This window comes from Anomalospiza imberbis, chromosome 1 (genome assembly GCF_031753505.1).
Source record: "Anomalospiza imberbis isolate Cuckoo-Finch-1a 21T00152 chromosome 1, ASM3175350v1, whole genome shotgun sequence".
NCBI lineage: Eukaryota > Metazoa > Chordata > Aves > Passeriformes > Viduidae > Anomalospiza > Anomalospiza imberbis.
In genome coordinates, this window is record NC_089681.1 from 72,033,772 (window position 1) to 72,058,875 (window position 25,104).

General features: G+C 37.5%; 1 protein-coding gene across 4 annotated transcripts in view; it reads right to left on the minus strand.

Annotated features, from left to right (window-relative positions):
* SEMA5A (semaphorin 5A) overlaps positions 1-25,104 on the minus strand; it is a 312,741-nt gene that overhangs the window by 212,396 nt on the left and 75,241 nt on the right. For all 4 annotated transcript variants that reach the window (XM_068196491.1, XM_068196502.1, XM_068196480.1 and 1 more), the window contains 2 exons: positions 18,600-18,691; positions 888-1,083 (listed from right to left, as the gene is read on the minus strand). In XM_068196491.1, coding sequence (XP_068052592.1) covers positions 888-1,017 — 130 coding nt within the window. In that variant the 5' untranslated portion in view covers positions 1,018-1,083; positions 18,600-18,691. The remainder of the gene's footprint in view (positions 1-887; positions 1,084-18,599; positions 18,692-25,104) is intronic.

Here is a 25,104-nt window from a genome sequence, read left to right on the forward strand (position 1 = left end):
AAAAAGGGCTGTATCAGGCGTAAGCAGGGACAAGGAGGAATTTAGAAAGACCATATAGGCATGCAGGGATTACGTCAAGTTTAACAAAGTTCAGTGGGAGTTACCATTTGCATGGAACATCAAGGGTAATAAGAACAGCTTCTACTGCTCCAATAGTAATGGAAGTTTGAACAGGGATGAAAGGTTGAACAGGGAAAATATCAGCCTGCTGCTGACTTGGGCAGATGACCTAGCGGAAGCAGAAATGGATGATACTGAGGGACTCAATGCCACCACTAAGGTATCAAAGAAGGCATCTGTTGTTCAGCAGAAGGTATTCAAGAATTACCATCTGGAGAGTAAATGTTTCATATCCCTTACCCTACCTGATCCAGGAACAAGTGGAATAACACAAGGGTTGATCGTGGGACCCCATCCTGTTTAATGCCTTAATAAAGAATAGGAGGCAACAGAACACAGTCTGTAAAGTTTGTAGATAACACCAAATTCAAAGAACCAGCTGATAAGCTCGAGGGCAGGGCTGCTACCCAGAGAGGCCTGTGTGGGGTGAAGGAAGGGGATAAGAGCAACTTCATGAAATTAAGTGGACACATGTAGAATTGTGCACTTGGAAAGGAATAACTCCATGCAACAGTACAGGCTGGTTTTAATCACAAAGGAAAATGAATCACTCACCTTTAAGTGATGCATTCCGCTACAAATGCTGAACAAAATTTGAAAGCCTAATTGTATTTAATTTGCATACAATACAGCCCAGATTTTTATATATCAGTACTGAATGCACCTTTTTTCCCATGTCATTCTACATTAAAAGCAGAGGTTTCCATGAAGTGATTACACAATACTTAGCCTACTTCTGGAAAAGACTTTTGGCATTTACATCTTACCTTTGTATGCAATAATTGGGTGCTCAGCTCTGTGGCAGTGGGTATCTTCTGTTGTTGACTCCAGTATTCCTAACACCTCAAGTCCTGCCAAGAGCAGTGTGAGGAAGCAGCTTTCTTTCATGGTGGTCATGCTGTCCTCCACAGCAGTCACTTCTTTTAACTGTCTACTCTTCTTGCACTCATGTGGGAAAAGCACCTGGAGAATTCAAAGAAATTTATTTAAGAATGTGAGCAAACCACAGAAAAAATCAGACAATTCTTGAAGTTGAAAACAAAACAGTGCTTCCTTTCTGTGTAGCATTTGACCATTCAAAAGTATGGTGTCAGATGCTCCTCTAATTACTTCACAAGCCTATGATCAGTTACCCAAGTTAGGAAAATTGATCTATCACCCAACAGGATTAAAAACCTGATATTTGTTACCCCCTCTCTTTTATTTTGTAATATGTGGAGAAAAGAATATTGTCCAACATTTTTTTATTTTATCCTCTTAGACAGAGCAAACATATTTAAATCTATCTTCCCTGGTCACTGGGATCCACTGCTTCTTGCCTTGCTTTCCTTAGAGACGAAGAAGTGCTTTGACTTCTTGTAAGTACAAAGTAGAAAAGGAATTGCTCCCTCATGTGAATGACTACTTTGAGAGAACAACAGCCCTTCAGCATGGATTTTTTGCCTATCTATAGAGTTTGTATGGAACAGCACAGAAAGGGGTAGGACAAGATTCACCTCGATGCTCTGACACACACTTTTGCTTTAGAGCAGTGAGAATCACTGATTCTGACACTGGCCTAGTCCCCATGTTCCCATCCATTTTCTGACTGATGACAAGGCTGTGAATTGCAGACTCAAATGATGAAGACTCTTTTCCCGTAAAATTTAGATACCAATCAACAATGCAATAGCTTTCATTTCAAATCAGAAAAAAAGTTGAAGTTCAACTCCCTGTGTTTTTGAAACTTCCAATAACCAGACCCATATATAAGTAATAGAATATTTACAGTGTCAATATAATTTTAGATCCAACCCAGTTCCTTTAGTTTCATCACTAAAAATGTGCCAAGCAGTAACAACGTAACCACAAAACCCAAAAGAAACCTTCACCACTAGCAGGTTTAGTGAGTCACACAGGCTTGCATGCTGATAACACGCAGATATGAGACATCACTGCCTTTTATGGGGGAAGACCAGAGATTTAAGATTGCTCTATAAAGGCAGAAATGTCACTCTGCTAATTAATGGAGAAATTCAGGAAAAGAAAATCAGCAATTTTGACTTCTAATATGTTTGATCTCACTGAATTGTAGTGCGCTGTTTAATAAGGTGGAAACTTTCTATTTGCATAAAATAAACATCCTAAATGCATAAAACAAAGGGCTGTTAATGAAAAGACACTCCACAATAATAGCAGTGTGCTCTAAAAGCTACACTCAGAAGGCAAAATGGATAGTAAACATTGGTCCCTAACATTACTAGCACCAGACTTCATGAGATTAATTGTTCTTCTCTTACCACCTTATTTTGCTGCCTTGCTGCCTTTAGTAGTCTTTCAGCGTAGATGTGGACACATCTAATTCTCATTCATTTAAACTAAAATCAATAGATCAAAGGCATAATACATCTGAGCAGTAAATTTAATAGTTAATTTTAGCTTCTTTGCTGAATTTTCTTAAGTTACTGAAAAAAAAGGAGGAGAAGCTTTGAGACAATTAGATTCATATCCTTACCTTCCTAAGCAGTGTCTTATAATGTCATGTACCAATAGGAATCTGCCCCTACAAACTGCTTGTGGTTCACAACAGGCAGTATCTGATCATAGAAATTCTGGATACTAATGCATGTAGTGCATAAAGCACTTGTTCTGATGTTTAATAGTACATTTTCTGTAAGATTGATATTTGTATGTATGATGCACTATTCCTACACAAATTCAAGTAGTTTATGTGGGTTGTAGTGTTCTATTCCTAACTTATAGATCATACAAATACATTACTAACTGCTACTTCTAATTCGTATTTCTGTAAGATTATGTTTGTGCATTTAGGAAGTAAAATGAAGGTATGATACCTTCATTAAGGTCTCAGATTTTTTTCTTGCACACAGTACAGCAGCAAATATCCCAAGACCTAGGAATATGGTACTTACATGTAAAGTAAAAAAAACAAACAAACAAAAAACAAAACAAAACCCCAAAACTTTATTACTTTTAATTTTGAAAGTCTCAGAAATACTCATAAATGTGTGAATAAAATGGAAAGGAATTAAACAAGAATAAAATGAAACATTTGTACTGAAATCACAGCTTTTTTTGTCTCTCTGGCTGTAAATGAAGCCCATGGTCTTTATGAAACCAGGCTTCCATATCCCAGCCAAGTTTCAAAAAAAACCAGCTCAACTCAGCAAACACAGCAAAAAGATAATTCTCTATCTCGAGAAAAAAGAAAAGGACCACCACCCTTCATCCAAATATTAAATATGCACATAGGTATGGATGCCTTGGTTTCCATTACCAAAAGGATACTTAATTTCATGGGACTAACAGTGGTATTAGTAAGGACTAAGATGTAAATGTTAACAGGTCTGGTATCTTGTACCCTGCAGGTATCAAGAGGACTTCTTCCACCTATCCCCTGTGAATAAAACTCAGCAGCAGAAACAAAGATTCCTTCACAATACCACCTTTCCTTGGCCTCTAAATCCAAACAGCATTCTCTTTCATGACTGAGTATTTACATACCATAGGTAGTCTTTGACACAGTTGTTTGCATGCTATAGTCATGCTGTGGAAGAATTTTGGGGCCAAGGACTTTTTTTCTTACTAGCTGAAATCTTCCTCTCACTGCATGTATCTCACATGGCAAAAACTGAGACAGGAAACACTCTTTTATTTAGAATATCCAAAAACAAGGAGAAAGGAGGAGGAAAAAAGAAAGGTGTGAATACACCTCTGACCATATATCTCAAAAAAAAGCAGTAACAGTCTAAACTTCTCTCTACCTTGACCTCTAGCTGTTTGTGTGTATTGCACTATTTCATTAATTTAAGTCTATTAATGATTTTTGACGTATTAATTTAAATATATTATTGTAGGGAACTGTGAGGAGAAGCTTACTTGCAACAACTCAGAGGAGACTCTTCAGAGGCCCTAAACTGACAGAAGAACAGTAAATCAAGGCAGTAGATAGAAACCTCATCACAAGTTCTTTAAGTTTCTACCCATTTCACTACACTAGTGTATGCATGGAAGGAGAAAGGAGTCTGGAGACTGCACCTAATACACTGCTAGAGTAAAAAAATAAAAAATGTATTTTTTAAGGATCCACAAAAAAAACCAGGGAAAACTAATCAAGCAAAACTCTTCCCACAAGAACCAAAAAACCCATACAATCCCAGCCCTTGCAAAAAATACAATTAAACCCCCTCCCAAGAAACACACACCTTCAACATATACCCACAACATGAAGCGATGAACAGACACCTTAGAAAAGACTTCAAAACTGAACCTTTTTCCACAGAACTTGTATGGGCTAGATTGCTCCCTTCTGTGCATCCCTGGGTAAGGACCACTGCACCAGGTCCATCGCTGCCCAGGAGAGCAGCTGTAAGAGTGAGCCTGTGGAAGGACGCTGCACAGACCTGAGACACTGCAACAAGTCAGGAGGCTTGAAGCAGACAAAGTAATCTTTCCTGAAATCACCCCCTCTCCTTACTGACAGTGCAGCTTTCATGCTAAGAAGGGATAGCTAGCCTGAAGCAATTATGACAAGACATGACAAAGTTAAGAGAACCCTAAACATGAAGATTCAGCCAGTTTCCTTGATTTCTGTATAATTTCCATATGGAAATCTCTCTCAACAATGACAATAATGGCCAGGTCAAAACTCTTCAAAACATATATCCAAATAGTGACTAGCTTTTTATCTATTGCCAAATATTTGCACATTGATCTGTTATTTGCATAACTTTTCTATCAGAGACCTTTATTCAGACTTTCAACAAATTTCATTTTACAAGTTTGTAAAGCAATCTGAAGATGCAAAATGAAAAAGAAGGCAGAATAAGCAGCACTATAAAATACAATTTATTTCAAAATATTATTTTATTCCTGTATGTAAAGGGTCTTGTGCACTTACTCTATCCCTCATTCTCTTTGTTTTGATCCAGCTTGACTAGAAGAAATATAAAGATGAATGAGGCCCATTAGGCAAAGATATTATATTTTACAAATGTAGCCTTTGGTTTCTCCAACAACAGTAATTGATAAAGAAAAAAAAAACAGCAATTCAAGATTTACTGTTTCAACTGAACCAAAATAAAACCACCTATTGCTCAAGAGAAAAAATGTGCACCGCTAAGCATGCAAGGCAAGGAACTGCTACTGCTAGGTCCAAGCGGGTTCATTTAAAGACTATTCCCTCCAGGCACTGAAGTAATATATTTAAAGTCAAATAATCAGGATGTCAAAATTTCTAGATCATTTAAAGTACACCGTGTTGGAAGTACAATTTACCTCTAAATTATAAACTACATTTTCCTTTGTTCAATCAAAATAAACCACTGTATGCAAAAGCTGCCACACTAGCTGCAGCTGTTCCAAAGCAAAGATGCTTTCAAATAATTATCTTTGCTGATTCTATAAGTGACTGTTTTAACTACACTTTTAGTGAAAGATGAAGTGAGTCTATGTCAGTATAAGTGTACAAACAGCAGGGTTTGGCATGTTTAAAAAATGCCAATTTCAGGACTGGTTCTGGGTACAGGCATTCACAAGCAGATCTGGGGTTTCTTTACATGCACACCAGTGTTTACTCTTGCAGATGCTGCTCATGTTATTTGTTGCTGGAGACTCATTTCACTTGCCCTGGGCACTTTGCTCCACATCTTTGCAAAACAGTAAAGATTTGGAAAAAAAAATTTCTCATGTGAAGTAACTACTTCAGATGACTTTTTTGCACTAGCACAAGCCTGGGGAAAAAGTATTTAACTAATGGAACAAACTGCACATTCTATAGGTTCGTTAGAACAGAATTATGAGCACAAAGAAAGACGTTGTTCCATATTGCTACTGCACACACTTTATAATAGTAGTAATTATTTCATCTTTGGTCGTGACAATTTTATGAAAAATACCTACTTGTTTACTATATTGTTAGTGGTACCTTTTTTATAATTTAGTAAAAGAAGAGAACACCTGCTTGCTGCTGCAAGAGACAAGAAAAATGGGGAGAACTGCTATTTCCTCTTCACCAAAAAAAAGGCCACACTGTTGTGTATCACTAGTAAGCATGTAGACAAATCAGGAAAGAGGGCATCATAAATACCCCTGCAATGTAGCTCAGTGCCTCTTTCTGCAATTCCTCTTCATTTGTTAAAGCGAAACTCCACAAACTGATGCAAAATATTTGAGAGAAAGATTGTTAGAGAAAAGAATACATAAAAAAGACTCTGTCACCACAGCTACCAAAAAATTTAGCTAAATTCTAAGGCAATGTGTATGTGCTCAATTCACCAGTAGTAACAAGCTCTGGAGCTCAGAAGGAAAAAGGGATGGAGGCCAGAAGCAGGCATCAAGAGGGCTCTTTAAAAAAAAAAAACAAAAATATCCCCCAAGTACTTGTTTTTACTGTAGCAAATCCTGTTTCCTGTCAAATGCACAAAAACCCAAAACCTATACAGAAAAACCTTTATAGAATACTTTGAAATACATTCCATACTCAGTATGCCCTTAGAAAAACAATTTGCATATCACTCAGATACACAATTAGATAAGAGCAATAGCTCAAAATCACCTCAGTAAACATTGAGATGAGACTGGAAGCTACAGATCTTCTTCAGTGAAATAATCCAGCCATACACCATCAAGTGTCATCACTGGACCCAGCAATGCAGACTGTTTACTATGCAGCAGAGTAGCATATTCTAATTTGTATTTGCATAAAGTGAGAGTCAGCTTCAATTAAAAAAAAATGATTACTGAGTTCCTTCAACTTTTTTTTAATACTGTCATTCTTTTCTGCAGTGGCACGAATTTTAAGTTCTGCAAGAGGCAGACAGCCATCAGCTGTCACTGACTAGCACAATCAAAAATCAGTCCTTGAATTCATAGTGACTTTCTGCCAAAAGACAGCTAATATCTGTAGCTAAGGGTGACAAGTCATAAAACAAGAATGTGCCATCAAAGCTTTTTCCCCAGCACTTCTTACAGAACTGACATTTGTGATTTCAGCAAAGGAAGCACTGCTTCAAGAACACTGGCCTGAGTGAAGTCAGGAGTTTGTAACAACACCTCAGAACTCAATTATCACATTGTGGGCTTCTCTGCCTCATCAGTGGAGTGTAGAGCCAGTGGACCTCAGCTTCCTGAGCAAGCACAGGCCAACCCAGTCAGACCACACAGATGAGAACCACAGGCAATTTACGGGTAGGAATAAAGTCAAATCAGCACAGACTAGGCCCAAGTTCCAATAAAATCTCAGCAATTTTTTTTTAAATACCTTTTTTTTTTCTTAGCTATCCATTAGCTCCTCAGCCTTTTTGATATCCTCCCAGGACACAGATACCTACTTAAAGTTTCCTTCCACTCATATCTAGTGTCTTGTTCCAGTCACTGAGAGAGCCTTTCCCCATGCAGTGCTTGGAACATCCACTGAACTCCAATCCTTAGACTGGCCATCAGAAACAAGGCAATAAAATGAAAGATTCTCCACCTCAGACAAACTACAAAGCCAGCAAAGTTTTTCTTTTACAAAATAGTGGAAAAAATGAAATGGTAATGATTTTTGCAAATAAAAGTCTGAAAAGTGAAAGAAGAAACAGAAGAAGTTTAACAAGGGAAAGGCATGAAGTGAAAGAAAATGATCCAGGAAAGGCCAAAAGTGTCAGCTAGGGCAGGAAAAGGAAATGGAGAAGGAAAAACTGTAGCAAATAAGAGATCAACATATACAGCCTTGCATTTCATCTTCTCTTTTCTCTCTACACAACACTTGCCTCCTCCTTTTCCAGTTGGTACTATTATTGGCAAACCAAACACATTTTCTTGGGGCCCAACAGACTGTCAACACCATCGACATAGAACACAAGCTGTTCTGTAGTAGAAATACAGTTTCAAGTGCTGAGAGTAATAGCAGTTCCGAACAGAGTCTGTACAACAGGGCCCTGTTAATTTTAAAAAATTACGGAGTTTCAAAATGAGGTCAGGAAGACCTTTAGAAACTGGACCCATTGATAGCTACAAAATATCTAGAAACTCTCATTTTGCAGCGTAAAATTCAGGAACTTCCTGAGCCTGAAACTGAAACAATGTCCTGGAAAAATCCCACTAGCTACTTGCTGTGGTCTTACCCTCTTCCCTGAGCCATGTGCTGTCTCCTCCTAAGACCAGAGGCTGGGCTGGATGCCCCTCTGACCAAGCACAGCCATGTTTCCATTTTCTGCTAAGGTCTGAGTCTCATACTGCAAGCTTTTCACTCACAGAGAGTGAATTTTGAAATTTCACCTATGAGAATTAGGAATATATGTGGGACAAGAGTCACAACTACAATTAAAGCTGTGACTAAATCTGCATTAACAATGTGCTGAAACTTCACTACATATAAAATCATCTTAAATTACAAAAGCCTGTGTTTTGAAAGCTGTCCAAAAAAACTAAAAAAAAAAAAAAAACACCAAAAAGCCCGTTTAGAAACATGGCTTGATTGAACTAAAAGCACAAGTTCAGGAGTGGGAGGAAGTCAGTGCAACAGTGCAGCAGATGACAATGCACTGAGACAACCACAGGAAAAGCTAGCTGGGAAGAGAGAAGTCATATCACATGAGTAGAGGATGAGGAAGATTAAGGTTAGAGTCGGATGAAAAATTCTTGTCAAATCTGGAAGATGTACAAAAGTAGTTTCAAGCAAAGGCAAAGTTAATTGAAGCAGGTAAAAAAGAGGCAATAGTAATGCAAGCTTAGCTGTTGCATTCTATATGAATTGGGAAAAGGCAACACAGATTGGAGTCACTTGTGTTGAATAATTAAAAAAGAAGACCATAGCATCACAGATTATTGCTGTAGCCATCTGGACATACTTTTTTATATTTGTAAACTGTACTAAAAACTGTGCCAAAATTTTTACATGGATGTAAAGAGAAACCAGAAGGAAGGCAGTGATACAGCAATTTCAAATAGTTGGGTTTTTTAAAAAAATTATATTCAACTTAAAACAGTTCTCTCTCATTTAGTGTATTACTATATAAAAGTACTTGACATAGTGTATTACTATATAAAAGTACTATATAAAAGCACCTGCTATTTAGCTTTCATAGAAACTTAATATAATACATTTTAAATATGAATCAGCAATCTAAAGGACAAAATTTTACTGTTAAAACAAAACTATTAGTGGGTATTCTGCACATTAATACTAGGCAAACTTCCAAAATAAAGACTATATTAAAGCAGTTACTACCTTAAAGAACTGCTGGATGAGCTCCAAAGTGTCATGAAATTACTATTGTAACAGCCAGTTTCAGTTAGATAATAAAGGCAACTTCATCTTCTTGCAGTGGCTTCAGTCCAGAAGTTCTTTGGTACAGTTTTAAAGGGCACTGGGTATTAAATAAACACTTCTCAGCAAATGCATGGTGGTCATGGCTAAGACAACTAAAGTACAGTGGAGGAGAGCACAACTTTTATGGCAAATCCACTCAGCCCCGTGGCCCCATCTGCAAATGCATTTCAGACTCCCAACTCCTCTCAACTCCAATCTAATTACCAGCTTTTGATTTGTTTCTTTCCGTCAATAACCAATATATTCTGCCTTCACAGCAACAGCTTCAGTGACAGCAAGGTTTAGCAGACATGATATGAAGGACAAGGAGAGGTTATGCAGTTCAGAGCTCCCATCCCGCATCTCTGCTAGAGAACGCTTCTGTACCCCACCCATTCATTTATGTGCAGCCTTTCTATCAAGATCAGCATTCGAAACACAAAGGTATCTCACCAAGCTTCCAGATTCTCTCACTAGTTCTTGGATAAGCAATAGAGTATCCAATGGGATAGGTGGCCATCCAACGTTGGCCATCCAACGGTTCAGTCTGCACTGATTACGCAAATTAGTACAGATAATATACAGTTAGTATCAGATAATGACAGAATGGTTTTGGTTAAAAGTGACCTTAAAGATCATCTAGGTCCAACCCTGGTCATGGCGTCCCATAGGCAGAGACACCTCCCAGCAGAGCAGATTGCATAAAGGACAAGTGGGCTACTACCTCACTCTGTTGCCCTTTAACACTATCACTGCAAAGATGATGAATTATATAATTTATAGATCAACAAGATTTTTACCACACACTTACAAAGATTTAACACACACATGAAAGCTGTGTTTAATGCTTCCTCTAATGCCATGATTCACTCCCATGACTATAAGCAAAGGGGGTTCCACCAATCCAAATGACACCCTTCCGTATCAGATCTTGCATACAGATCTCTGATTCAGAACTGAACTGCAACAGAAAAATCAGACAGCTCCCCTCTGTATCAGTTCTGTCTTCTGAAGATGTTAATCAGAAACATAGGAACCCTGACAAAGCTATTACAATACTGGAATAGGAAGCCAGAAGAAAAAAAAAAATGTTTCTGTTAGATCTTTCTGAAAGTCCATTCACATTTTTAGTTATTCACTAAATCCTGAAGTAAGATACAGATATTGTAAAGTTTCTGTGAAATATCAAGTTAATAAATCCTTTCCTGAAATAAATCAGGTAAAATTAAAAACAATGGAAGGTACAAAGATTTTCAAAGATCATTCTATAACTAAAATATGCAAACCATCAGAGTTTGCAAAAACAAAAGGCCAAATTCTTTTTTACTACAATACTTATACTCAAGATCCCATGTATTCACATACAGAGGTTTCACACATATGAGGAACATCCCTGCACATGCCTGAACCTTGTCAATAAAACTTGCTTATTTTTTACTAGATCTTAAAATACATCACAACACCAAAAAACAAAAAAAGAGAGAGAAAGAAAAAGTTCTTCTAGAGACAATACATCAAAACTTTATTTTGTTCCTCCAACACAACAGTTAAAAATTTCCGTTCTATTTTTAAGTCTGTTTAAAAGTAGCAAAACTTGACACAACAGAACCCATATACTATCTGGTGTAATGCTCTCAATGAAGATGTCAAACAACAAATAAGGGGATGTCAAATAGCCTAAAGTTAAATGAGGAATGAATGACTCTTGACATACTTGTTTCAATAAAGGAAAGCCTCTTGTGGGTTTTCTTCAGAGCATACACTGTGCTGCTCTGTGTATTTGTGTCTCAAAAATAATAAAATAAATATACTCTATTTTTTCCCAGCCTGAAAAATTCTCTTATTTTATTTAGATTACTTTGATTTCCATGGTTTATCTAATTCTTAATGATAATGCTTTAATTATTTCCATTTATAAGCTTTCAGGGAAAAAACCTATTCTATTAAAAAAACCCAAAAACCTAACAATGTTGTGAAAATTCAATTTCTTTAGTGACATCTATCCCAATGGTTTCTCAGTGGCTGACAGCTTTCATCAGTCAAAGACTAAATTACATGAAATGTCACTGATGTCTCCATCATATACAAAATCACTTTGGTAGCTTTGTAGCCATCATTTTTCATTTATCACTTTGAAATCTTATAAGCATACAGTATGTATACACAGATTGTATACACTGAAACATAGCTCTGACTGCTCCTTTTGAGGAATCTACACTACAGACACCAAATGTGTCAAGGTCACCTTCAGCCCCTAAACAGAAACACATAGGATGATTGCATCTTTGCCTAGATTTTGCTAACATTAATGGCACAGGTTCAACTTTCTTGGGCTGGTTAGTTTGTATCCAATTTTTTCTAGAACTCCCACAGCTGCTTAAAAGGAAACTTCCTGACCACCCCTTCATTTTATGCCAAGGCTGGATGACGTGCAGTCTCCAAGATCCTTAGTGCTGCCTGAGACCACCAAAAATATATTATTATATATACACACCCCCAAAACACATACAGTAGGGCCTGTACCCATTTTTGTGCTCCCCTACGTCCATCCACCCTCATCCTCCTAGTCTCTGTAGACCTCAGTTCCTCTCCTTTTTAAGGTAACCAAAACATGCTGTCATCAGCAGAGGAGGGTTATTCATGTAAACACCAATAAAATGCTAAAACACTACCTTTCATTTCCTGCATTTGCTTTTATTTTTTTTCTTCACCTGACAGTGATACTAAAAATGCTCTTACAATATTAAAATTTCACAGTCTCCATCTCTTCTCTTCTACTGTAAGCCTTTTTGCAGTTACAGTCCTTCTCCTTTATTTAATAAGTCTCTGCATTGATGTCATTTGTATATTGCTACAGAAAGACATGTTGTTAAATATACTTCCAGGACAACAGTCCAAGATCAAAGCTCTTGAAGGAATACCAAAACAAAAAAACTAAACAAACAAGCGAAAAGGAATCCTTGGAAATGGTGTCTACTAATAGCACAAAGTAAAACACAAGTACAATAAAATATTTTACAAATAAAACCTTCCCTTTTGCTGTGGGTGTGGTGTTGAAAAGTCAGAGCATAAAAGTGTCACTTTATACAGCAGTGGTGAAAAGAGATACAAATTTCACAGGTATAAGAAGGGTCTTTGGAATCTATTGTTGGAATTCAAAATAAAGAGCCCAGAGGGAAAATGCTGAGGATGAAATGCCTTTCCACTGGGTATTTATGCAATAATAAATGCAGGATTTGATCTAGAGAGGGTCAAAAAGAAAAGGGACTGGACACACAAAAAACCCCACACCAAAATCACATCAAACAAGGAAACTTACATATATTGTATGCATCTGGCTAAGTAAAAATTGGCAATTTCTGGCAGTGTTAGGCAATGTGTAACTTGAGAAGACAGACATTTAACATGAGAATGACACTCAACTTACCAAAGAGTAATACCAAACTTCCTAGTATGATGTGGTTGCTATGCTCTACCCCAGCACGCTTCCCCCCAGTGAAAGGATGGGACTCTCTCTGAGGTGCACACTTTGGATACAGGAACAAATTCCCCCCATCCTTCCATACATGGCCAACTCTTTCTCCTGTTACATGCCACTTCACCATGATGCTGATGAGACAGTTGCTGAGCGATCTAGCAGAAATCCTAAATTGCTAATGTCACCATGATGCATTCTGTTTCTTTCACTACAGCCCTACCAATTGCTACAACTAATAATACAACCATACACAAACCATACACTTCTTCTACAGAAGAAATTCAGGGCAGAGTTCATAGCTCTGCTTTTTTAAAAGACACAAACCGGTATTTATACTGTAATAGACACATCATACAGAAAGATGTTGAAAACAGAAAATGAAACACGTTGCTTTTACTGTGAAAAATCTTTGCAAACCTTCAGTGCTCTGTAAACAATAAATAACTGAAACAGAGGTCATCTCATCAGGTTAACCATGAGCCATGCTGCCAAGATAGAGAGACTGCTCCAGCTAGGCTGTGCTAGCTAGTACACGGATTAACAGGGATTTCAATTTCCAGGGCTGTCAATCTTGCATGTTTTCCAGCACTGGATTTCACCACATTTTATAAAGATACAATCTGAATCCGAGTGAAAAATTCAAACTGCTTCAGCGGTGTTGCCAAAAGGGCTTCCAGAGCAAACAGATTATACATATTTTAATGCACACACTGCAAGTATAAAAATCTCTGTCATGTGAAGAAAAAAAAATACAAAACTACCAAACTTGGATCAACAAAGTCAGCTCAAAAGGTCTCAAAACAGTGCCCCTTTCTACAAAATCTTATGACATTTTCAATCATCACAACAAGAGAAAGCTTCCCATGAGACTTGAGACAAATAAGAGATATCAGGAATAATTAAAAGTAACATCTCTATCTAGCAGCAAGGAGTGTGACCTGAAGGAGGGCAGTTTTGCCAGTGGGGGGAAGCTGAACTTTACCCCTAACTAGAATTTTAAGCATAAGAAAAAAACAGAGACATTAAAATTATAAATCAAAGACCATTTAGTTTCACACCAGGTGTTAAAACCCTGCTTCTAGATGCCATTAATCTCAGAGATTTAACTGGCTTTAATGGGAAGAGTCTCATTCTCTGCAGCAAGAAACAAAGAGTCTTCCATTAGGCACACTGACCTCATCCATCCCTCCCTGATCCTTCTTCACCTCATATGCAGATTCAAGCACAGCACAATTCATCACTTCAGTACAAAGCTGTTTGCAGCTCAGTGATCTGCAGTTATGTTACACACCAGGCACAAAGTTTCTGAAAGAGAATGAAGCTCCTTCGACTCTGAAATTGCTACTGCTTCTTTGAAGCAATGCAGGTTCCTTGTAACAAAGAACAACTACTACCTATGAGCTTTTCATTGTTATGTTTCATTTTTTAAAATTCCACATGTCCCGCACAAAGGGAAACCCTCATCACTACACACACAGTGCCACAAGGAAGACACCAGAAAAAACAGGAGCCCAAAACGAAGAACTTTTTCTTAAATGGATGAAGTCAAAGAATTAGGAGAAATGGCTGACCTAAGCATTACTTTAAATTGGTAATGACTTATGTTATATAATTCTTCTTCTTTCCCTTTTAGCTGCTCTTATTCCGCAATTCCCATCCATCCATATCTAAACCCACACCTTTGTATCCCCTCTTCATGTAAGAAAAATACTCTTTCCTTAGGACTGTACATTATTTGAAATTTTCGTATAATTTCTGTCTTTGCAAGTCTTGGCCATGTTACTTAGAAATCCTCAGTCTCCATTTCAGCTTCTTTAGATTCCTTTTTGCTATTGTTTTAATAAAATACATTTTTGCCAAGAGCAGCTAACCTCTCTGACCTAATAAAAAAAAAACAAAAAACAAAAAAACAAAAAAAACAAAAAAAACAAAAAAAAAAAAAAAAAAAAAAAAAAAAAAAAAAAAAAAAACAATTTTCCCCTTCAGAATTTTTTTATTTCAAGTTCCCTTGGAAAGTTTCCCAGAGAAAGTACACATACTGGTACAGGAAGCTGGAATACTCTTTAATACTTACATGGATCCATCCATCTCACATGCATAAACCACTGATGGAAAACCAAGCATACTGCTGTTTTCATTCCCAGTATCTGCTCCTCTCTAAGCTCCTAAAATTCTGTTAAGTCTTCAGAACTTTATTCAGTAGTTCCTCAACCTTGTTTACGTCTCTTCATTCAATTCCTAAAGATCAATTTACCTATTTTCCTCTAATCTTCTCCCATGACCATCTTCCTTCCAGTAACCTTATCTGTTCCAGCTGTTTGAACTGCTATCCTTATGAAACGCTGTCACTCGTAGCCTTTCCCCTTTGATCATGATAATATAACTCCAACACTTTGCTTCTCAAGCTAATTTGCAAGCCCAAAAGTATCTCCAAATTTATCAGTGTATTCTTATTCTCTTTGTACTTCCTTTAGGTTTTGCCATTTCATCTTGCTTATCTCTCCCCTTGAAGTCTGCTGTCTCTACAGCAAAATGGGCGTCACTAGAATTCACAGACTGAGAAAAGGTGTTCTGGTAATTCCTTGCTCCCCGACAGGCACTACAGACTGTACGGAAATAGGGTAAACAGAAAACTGGGATTTTTGGACTGAGAATTAAACTCTCAAAGAAACAGCTTGAACATATTAAAACAAATTTAATTGTAATTTATCAAGTGCCAAAATAAGATTAAAAGCATTTATCTTACAATGAGGGAAAAGGCTCCAAGCTCTGTGGGAGACCTCAAATTACATAACAGCTTAGCATTTTTTAAAACAGTGTTAGTAACAGAGTCCTCTTTTGAGACTGCACCCTGCAACCTTACTGCTTATAAAATAGCATTGAAGAACCACCACAGTGGGTCAGGCTGGCTGTTCAGCCCAACTGAAATGAAAAAACCAACTCAGACAAAACACCCAGCCTGACCTACTACTCTGTCTTTAGAAGCAGCTAAGAGCAGATGTTTAGAGCAGCCACATACAAAAATTCTCTTCCACTCTCCCAAAAACACTTCATACTTTTATATACACTATATAAAACATACTTCATACTTTTTATACGTACTATATATACTATAATTTGCAGCTCAGTAACTTTCTTACCCAGGGATAGTACCTTTGTTTATCAACTCTTTTTTTTTTTTCTTCCACCACTTCATTTTCCATATTTGTTCAGAAGCTCTTTATACTCATGCAGCATACACAGCATGTTGTGGCAAAGAAATTTCAGAACATACACACTATTAAAAAAAAAAAAAAACAAAAAAAAAAAAAAAAACCCAAAACAAAATACTTCTTTTCCTAGCTTTAAAACTGTTCCCTGCCTGTTTCACCTCATCTCTCTTCTAATACAAAATTAGGTGGCACTGAGTATTCATTTCCCATCCACTCACCTCAGAGCTCCTATAATTTTATGAACACCTAGCATTAGCACCTGGCCATTCTCTCTTTTCCAGTCTGGAAACTCTCATCTAGTTAGTTTTTCTTGCATGGATGCTGCTCCATGGATGTCTTCTGCATTCTGCTACCCTTCTTCATTTTTGTTGCCTTTCTCTGAAACTTTTCCTGTTCTACTCCACTTGTTTTGAGATGAGGAAACCAGGACAGCACACCATCTTTAAGACACAAACACTTCACAGATTTAGAAAATGGTCTAATATTTCAATTTCTCTCCTTTCAGAGCAATTCCTGACATAAATTTTCTTCCTGATTGATAGTAAAATATAGAGCTGTTTTTTTTCAATAAATTGCTGCTTATAGTCCCAAGACCTCAAGCTAACTCAAAATACTTTAACATTACTGATCCTGAATTTCTTCCATCATTTTAATGGCCATTTGATTTTACACAGTTCTTTTGTGTTTTTTTCAGTCTGCCCCATGCCCCCTTCTTGTTTACCTTCTTTTGCCCTCTAAAACTTAGTTTTAGAAATAAACCTTGTCACCACACTTTTGTCCCAAGTCACTAAAGAATATGAAAATATCCCCGGGCACTCAGAGAGCTATCTATGGCAATCCACTGGTAATTTCCAACACACTTTTCTCCTGAACTTTTTTCCTTACCATTTAAACAATTATTAACACAGTTGGCAGTCCTCCTCCTTAACTTGTGCCTGTTTAGTTCCTTAAAAATTTTTCAAGAGAACTTTGAATATTAAATAAATTTTCATAATTTAAGTAGAATAATACATCCAATTATGTCTTTTACCTGCATGCCAGTTGTCTCCTTCAAAGACCACAGGCCATTTCTGTGATTTGACTTCAAATCACAAAAACACCAGCTAGATGAGATCTCTGGGAATTCTCCAGTCAGTCTGGCTAGCCATTAAAAGCCACAGAAGATCAGGTCAGCCATACCACAGTACAGCTAAGACTTGAAAGCTCCACTAGGAGAGGTGCCACCCCCACCACAAACCCATGTTTTATTCAGTGCTGCACTTCACTCCTACAGAAAAAGATTTACCTACAACATCCAATCAGAACATTTCAATTTGCAATCTGTGTACGTTAACCTCTTGCTATTGGTTTGCCACAACTAGGAACATTGGCTCCATCATATTTGTAAACATCCTTCAAGCAGTTGAAGGCTAATATTAACCACTTCACCAGGTCTTAGACATCCTCTTAATCAGGCTTTTATTCAAAGAAATCAATCTTTTCTCAGTATCTATACTGTAATACTCAATGTTCTCTCTAAAACAGAGATACTAATCTAATTTTTAAATTAATCCACTCAGTTTAAACAGGAGACTCACTGGTTTTTAGACTCCCTGAGTCCACATGAAAGCTTTCTGAAATATGTTATGAAATTAGACATCTTCAAGTACTCAGCTGGTGAGACAGTTAAAAGCAAGGGGCTGTATGCCACAGTCAATAGCTGATCTACTTCACTCTACCATTCCTAAAACAACTGAGTAAACTACATCTGGACCTATTAAATTGAGAACATTAAATCTGCTCCAGAAAGGCAATCTCCTAAAACTCCCATAAGAAGGTTTCCAAAACAGGAACCACTCCAGACTTTTCAGTGGTGAGCACATGCACACTCCGTTTTCTGCCATGGCTTTATCTTGGATTGTTCCTGTCAAGGTCATTATACACAGGCCACACAGAGTCTCCAGCTGGTGTCCTGCTCTTGGTGTGGTGGAAAAAAGCATTCATTAACTTTCTGTTTAGCCTGATAGGGGAATGTTTTGGTTTTATTTCCTTCTTTGAACACAGACACAGCTTTTTTTAATATGACCTCTTGCTTTTAATAGTCTCCTCTACCTGGTCATTTAGCTATACAGGCTTCCTTTTCCTAAGATGTTTTTAGATTGATGGTAAGTGTTTGTGTGGAGCCACCAAAAAAGCATCTTGAAATAGTCACCTTCAAACAAGTTACTCCTTCAATTGCTCTTTCAGTGTCACTGTAAACAAACATCCCCTTTTTTACATAGTTTCCCTTTTTGAGGTTGAGCATAATTTAAGACAGGAAGAACAGAGGAGGATTGAAGGCTCTTTTTCTTTCATTCCTCCCATTTCCATTTGTTGAATTTCCTTACCTTAGGGAAAAGAGAAAGGCAGAGCAACTGTAATGGTCTACAAAGTCATATCACAAGTCTTTTTCCAGATATCATCTCTCCATGACATTATCATCTACTGACTGAACAAAACACAGTCTCTTACTCACCTTTTAGTCACCATCCCTCTGTAATCACGTACTGCCTCTGTTCAGCATTTGTGCAGAGCCAAAGTGTGGTCCTGGGTCTACTTTAGAGGCTCCTAGGAGTTAAGGAAACACAGAAGAGAGATAATAGGTATTGAGGAGGCAGCTCATCAGCAGTTCTCAGACATTTATTGCAGACATAAAACATGTCTCTCAAGTCAATAAATTAGAAATGTAAGGCACTTTAACTACACAGTGTGAACAAGAACCAAACAGAAAGAGATAGGAAAAAAAATAATCATGTTTTAAAATATCTGGCAGCTTAGGATGAGAATCAGAAGAGGAATACTTGCTGCAGAATTATCAAAAAGACGTGAATTTGAGAAAAATCCTTACTACAAAATTTTGCCTTGGTGCCTTAACACCCCTAAATTAAACATGTCGAATACATGGACTTAAATCTGTCCCTGAGTAAAATCCATAACAAAATTCAGGTGGGTAAGACTTCAGTATTCTTCCACCTTTCCATAAAACAAAGTTCAAGAGAAAAACACTGTTACTCTCTAATACCTCAAAACAATACAAAAGGCATTTGAGAGAGAGAGATGTATCATTGAACACATTTCAAGACATTAACCCGTCATCTGGAATGACAAATACAACATAAATATTCAAAAAATTATCTTGCTTTTTTATTTATTGAAACAAAGAAAGTACAGCTAATCAATCAAGTGTTATCTCTACTTGAAACAGCAAGACAGGAATCACATAGCAGTTTCCTGCTCTCAACACCTCAAGAAAAAGGCACTTCACAAGAAAAAACAGTAGTACTCTGTCCAATTAAAGCATTTGTTTCCCAGACTGAGAACGTCTACAGAACAGAACAAATACACCAGCAATCAACAGCTCACCCTTGAACCTGAACAGAGACATGAGGCAAAAAAGGAGTCATTGTTCCACTCTGTTTACTCACTTATATGAAATGACTGTACTAGCTGACTGGAAGTGTTTGTGATTTTTTTCCCAATGCTTTCCTGACCTATGAAAGTCTCAGGAAGTCTGCCAAATGCATAACCATAGAAATGTTTAGAAATGTCATAGGAACAAGAAGAACTCTCCAGGTTGGCCAACAAAGATTCAGATTTATGTTTACCACATCGAAATTTCTCAAGAATCCCATTCTCCCTATCATCAAGTACTTCAGATTATAATTTACATATTTTATCCTAAATTATGAATTTATATCATATTGTTTAAATCATATGTGCACATATACACACCCTTCCACGAAATTCAGTGATGTCAAACTCTGCTGTAGATGTTGCCAAAAGCAGATTTAGATGGTGTACTCCAAGGCATAGAGATCAAGTGAAGCTAAAGGATAGAAAGTCACTTTCAACTTCACAGTCCAAGGTGGTAGGAGAAGCTTATATTTTCAACAAGACATTGCATCACCTTTTCTTTGCCTCCCACTTTTCAGAAAGGCAAGGACAAATTTAAAACTTGGAAGAGGACCAAATTCTGCTTTTTTATACTACTAAGTACCAGAGAATACTCAAACACCTCAGCACTCAAACTACCCATCACTACCCGCATGTTGATGACAAACTACTCTGAGACATTCAGACTGTCAAGTAATTAATTATAACATGCGGTAAGTTCTACACCTACAAGCAACCCATCTCCAAGATGCACTGTGCTAGTGATTTATGTATGCACTCACTACACCAGAATGAGCAGCTGAATTATTAGACTTTGAAACATTACAAAGAAGGCTGTATACCTCAATTTTCCTAAACAAGCCTAACACTATAGTGCATTCAATAACCTCTTGAACCTGCCCACTGCCCCCCCCACTCACTTCATGATTCTTATTTCTCCATAAGTACATCAGATTTTATTTGATCAAAATAAAAGCCTGAGTATTATTACTTTTATTCTAACCTAATAATTACCTAAACAAAGCTTGAAAGCAGCATCTTTCCCAGATTTAGGGAAAACATGCATGCACACAAAAAACTTATTCGTAAAATATTTCTACAGATTCAGGTCTTGCTTCCCTTACACTTCTTCATATGGCAGCTCTGCTACTCCTGTGACTGTGGTGGCACTCTCATCAAGCACAATACAGTACATGTTGTGGGTAGGATTACACCAGAAACTACCCTGAGTATTCACTAATTTAAGCTAAAATTAGGCTAACTCAGTCTACACAGCCCACACCAAACCAGTCTTACTGAAACTGTAAATAAAGCCACCAAAATTAGAAGTCTAACTGCAAAAAAACCCATCAATTATTTTACTGGAAGGTATGCAATCATGTTTTAGTTTACTTTTGCTTTGGTTTAGCATCAGTTGCGAAAATAAAAAGGCTAGAGTGGCTTTGCTTCATGCCTCTGTCTCCCACTCTTTCCTTTCAAAATGACTTCTGGAATGGATGATCAGTTTCAGTATAACACAAAAACTTCTATGAAAATGGTCAGGAAAAGCAACATACAAACTCACTTCTCAAAAAGCTGTTTGTACCTACTCTCTATGACAAACACAGGAGCCCACTAATTTAGAAGAATGGGGCAGCAAGGAGACTTTTGCAAACAGATAAAAATAGATATTGATGTATACTAGTGGAAGGAAGGTTTCAAGAAATCGTCACAAGATTTAAAGCAAAATACATGGGAGGGCTGGTTCCTGCTGCTGATAGGATATGGTACAAAAGTCACTGGTATGAGCAAGCAGCGTGATTTAATGTGGCAGTGGCATCACGGAGAGCGCACACGCAGTTTCCACTTTTGCTATTGCATGGGTGCAGGCATTGTGCCCACATCTGTCTGTTACACCTGAAAAGATATTTGGCTCCACACGAAACTGAGGAAAGAAACAATCACAGCATGTCTAGACACTGTGGCTCGTCTGCACGCCGAGGCTTCCCACTTCTGCTGCAGCTGCACAGCACTGCTCAGGCAGTGTGCCACAGCAGAACCTCACCTCACCCAGACAGCTGGGAGTTTGCCCAGGCACTCAGGATCTTCACACAGCACCTAATGACAACCCCTGCTCACCTCACAAGACAAAAAAGGACACTGAGTGGGATAAGAACATGCCAGCTCCACATCATTTCACCAGCCAGCATTGGCTTTTAATCCACAAAGTTGACAACCTGAGTTAAGGAAGCTGCTCCAAGTGACTGTGGATGATGCCAGTGAAGCAAAAATAGAAGTGTTAGGGACACCAGGTAGATGGGGCTTTTCCAGACTTCAGAGTTCTCACCATCTATGCACAGGAGAACTGAAAAAATATAAGTAAACTTCACTTACTAATTAAAATACTACTGAACACATTCTCTGCTTTTGTTGATATCTGGCAAGAAAGAAAATCTTGTCAAAATTGAAAATGTATCTAAACTGAGAAAGGGAGAGGAAAAGAGTAAGAATAAAAAGATAAAAGTATTCTCCTTCCTCTTTCCCTCCTCCAAAACATGCCTGCATTACACAAATATATCTTACTTTCAGGAATCAATCAAGGATGAATGGTTGCAACTGCAATCTACTACCTTGTGTTCCATCTACAAACACTAGCATTTCTCCTTATGATATATGCTAGCAAATATTACTACTTATCTTTCTTTCTTCATGCTGAAGATGTCCTTGCATAAGGAAAAAGATCTCATTAAATCCAGCTTATTTGCTCGACTAAAGAATGCACATAGAAAGATGGCAATTATAGAGCAGAATCTAGGCATAAGAAACATGAAAGAAATAGGAATAGGCTTATTATAAATCTGCATTTTGTTTATATGCTTTCCAAATCACAATATTGGGCAGAATATAACCAAAATAAAATAAATGTAGGGATTTTTTTTGGGGGGAACAGCAGAACAGATGAACAGATGAAGCAGAACAGACGAAGCAGAACAGATGAAAACTCAATAACATCCTTGAACATGTCCCAGCCACCACTGCTTGAGACCACAGAACCAGCCCATACAAATGCATCCCAAACAGACAGACACCTGCAAACACACACTGCGGAGCAGAAGCAGAGCAGTACCTGGACTCTCTTAAGTTCCAGCTTTGTTCTCACCTTACTGAGCACAAGCTCTCAGGCATGAACAGCTGTGGACATGTGCACACACACACGGGCACATGCAATCACATAAGCAGAAGATCTGATTCATCCTGAGTTTGTCAGGCTGACTCCATAGGCATGGTAAAGTCAAAATAACCAGAACAGACTCCTTTAGGCCAAAATAGAAGAGATGCAGAGACTCGAGTGCCAGGACAGAAAACATACTGCTAGCAGGAAAGCACAGACCAAAATATGTGAAGTCACCAGTCAGCCAGAGTTCTCTGCATGAAGATTACAAAACAGAATGACATAACGTTTATCTGGATTTGCAGGGATTTGACTAATAATAACAACTCATTTAAAGCCACTGAACTTGCCCTGCTACTTGTTTTAACTTCATCGAGGTCAAAGTGACTGGACCTGTTAATCTTCATTTAGCCTTTTAACTAACCACCACAGATTTATAGTCCAATAGCAGCAGCACTTAGTTCTTCCAAAAACCTCACCATGATCCCAAAATAGTCATTTTTAAAGTATAATACATTATTAAGACTGCTGACAGAACAAACAGTATTACCTAGTTTAAAATGGTAGAGATGGAGAAAAACAGTAATAAAAGAGAAATTATTGTGGTCTTGCTCCCACTGAAGTCATGTTTTTCATGAAGACTTCAAAGAGCAGGAGAAACATGGCCTTTATCCAACTTTCTGCAAATTACACAACTGAGTAATTTTATTCAAAATAAATCACTTCTGATACAACTCTTATCTCCTTGAGTTTGACAGCAAAACTTCTGAAAATCTTTATTCTTGAGTGTGATGCCATTTATCCTTGTGCTTCCCTGGCCTTTTACTGAAGTCTATAGTGCTCTGTTGCCACTGGTATTTGCTGCCTACACATCTCCAAACTTTTACATGGTTTTCTGAACCTGATTTTCACTGGTTTGATGATCCAGGTAGACTTTTCCAGTTCCAGGATACTGACAAGAATAACACATTTTAGTACCTTTCAGCCAAACAATGTTAGTACTGAGGACACAAAAGGCCAAGAATGTCATGATCAGAGAAATCAATTTTATAATGCAAGTCAAAGAAAAGAATTATTGAACACTGTAGCATATGTATACGATTTTTTTTCTGTGTGTGTCTCTACAAGACTTAGATAAAAATAAATGTTTCTAGCATTTTTGAGTGTCCTTAGGATGAAACTCAATAGATGCATTGTGTTTGGTTTGTAGTTTTCCTGTTCATTTTGGTTTGGCTTTGTGTGTTTGTTTTTGTGCATATTCATTTTAATGTTGCAGAAGGATACCCTGCAATGGTCTTCTCAAGAAATCTCCTTTCTTCCCCAATATGCAGCACTGTACTGCTTCTACCTCTTCTATCATTTTCTCAGCATCACTCCACCCACCCAGACAGGAGCACAAGTACTCTTGGAATAAAACATCATTCCTTTTCTGGAATTCTTCCAAGTAATTTCATGTCTTAACTGATTATCTGATTTAAGTGACATGCTGGCAGCTGATACTAGCATGTAAATCTTAAATTTTATCGATCATCATGTTTTCCAAAATCTGTGAAAATTTGGGGAAAAAACCAAAACTGAATTCCCAGTAATTTAGTCTGCATGAAACAGCTGCTTCCTTTCTTTCATTAACCAGTACAAGGCTCCTTTATTTCCCAAAGGTGGCAAGTAAGCTAAGAAAGGTAAAACCAAAACTATGGGTATCATGGAAGATCAGTCCTTAGCAAATGCATCTTTAAATATATAACCATAAAAATATTGTTTTCTCTGACCTTTGGCAAAAGCCAGTGAGCCTTTTCATTTCAGTTTTAAAAAATTCAAATGAAATTTAGATGACAGACACCCCCTAAAGAAAAAAAAGTTCACAAGCCCCAGGGAAGTCCTAGATTTTATTTACTATTCTGAAATACATTTGCTGTACTGCAGTATACCAGCTGATATGTTTTCTGTAGCATAATTAATTCAGAGACATCTGCTTGGTACCAGACCAAGGATGAAGCTTGGGGTTATGAGACATGGATTATAGCTCTCACTCAGGAACTGATCTGTGGTGTATCTTGGAAAACTTTGATCTGACCCCATTTCACCATTATAAAATGTGAAGACATCTTTTAATATAACCTACGTTCTTTAAATGAAATGCAAGTTTTCATACATCTCAGTGAACTGCGCTGGAAACACCACAGTTCCAATTAAGACTGAACTCCTGAGGGTAGTGAAAATTACAGGAAACCTTTATGGTTGTATTCTCTCAGTCAGAGAGCCCAGCTGCCTTCTGAAGAAACAGGACTGAACAGATTCATGTAGGTACTGCAGATGCCAAATAATAACAAAAAGGCTAAGCCTGAATATTGCAGCTGCTGATAATGTTCACTGCCTAACAATGCAGAAAGTATTACACTCACTATTGCTTACAGCATGCATTGCTACAGAGAAAGAA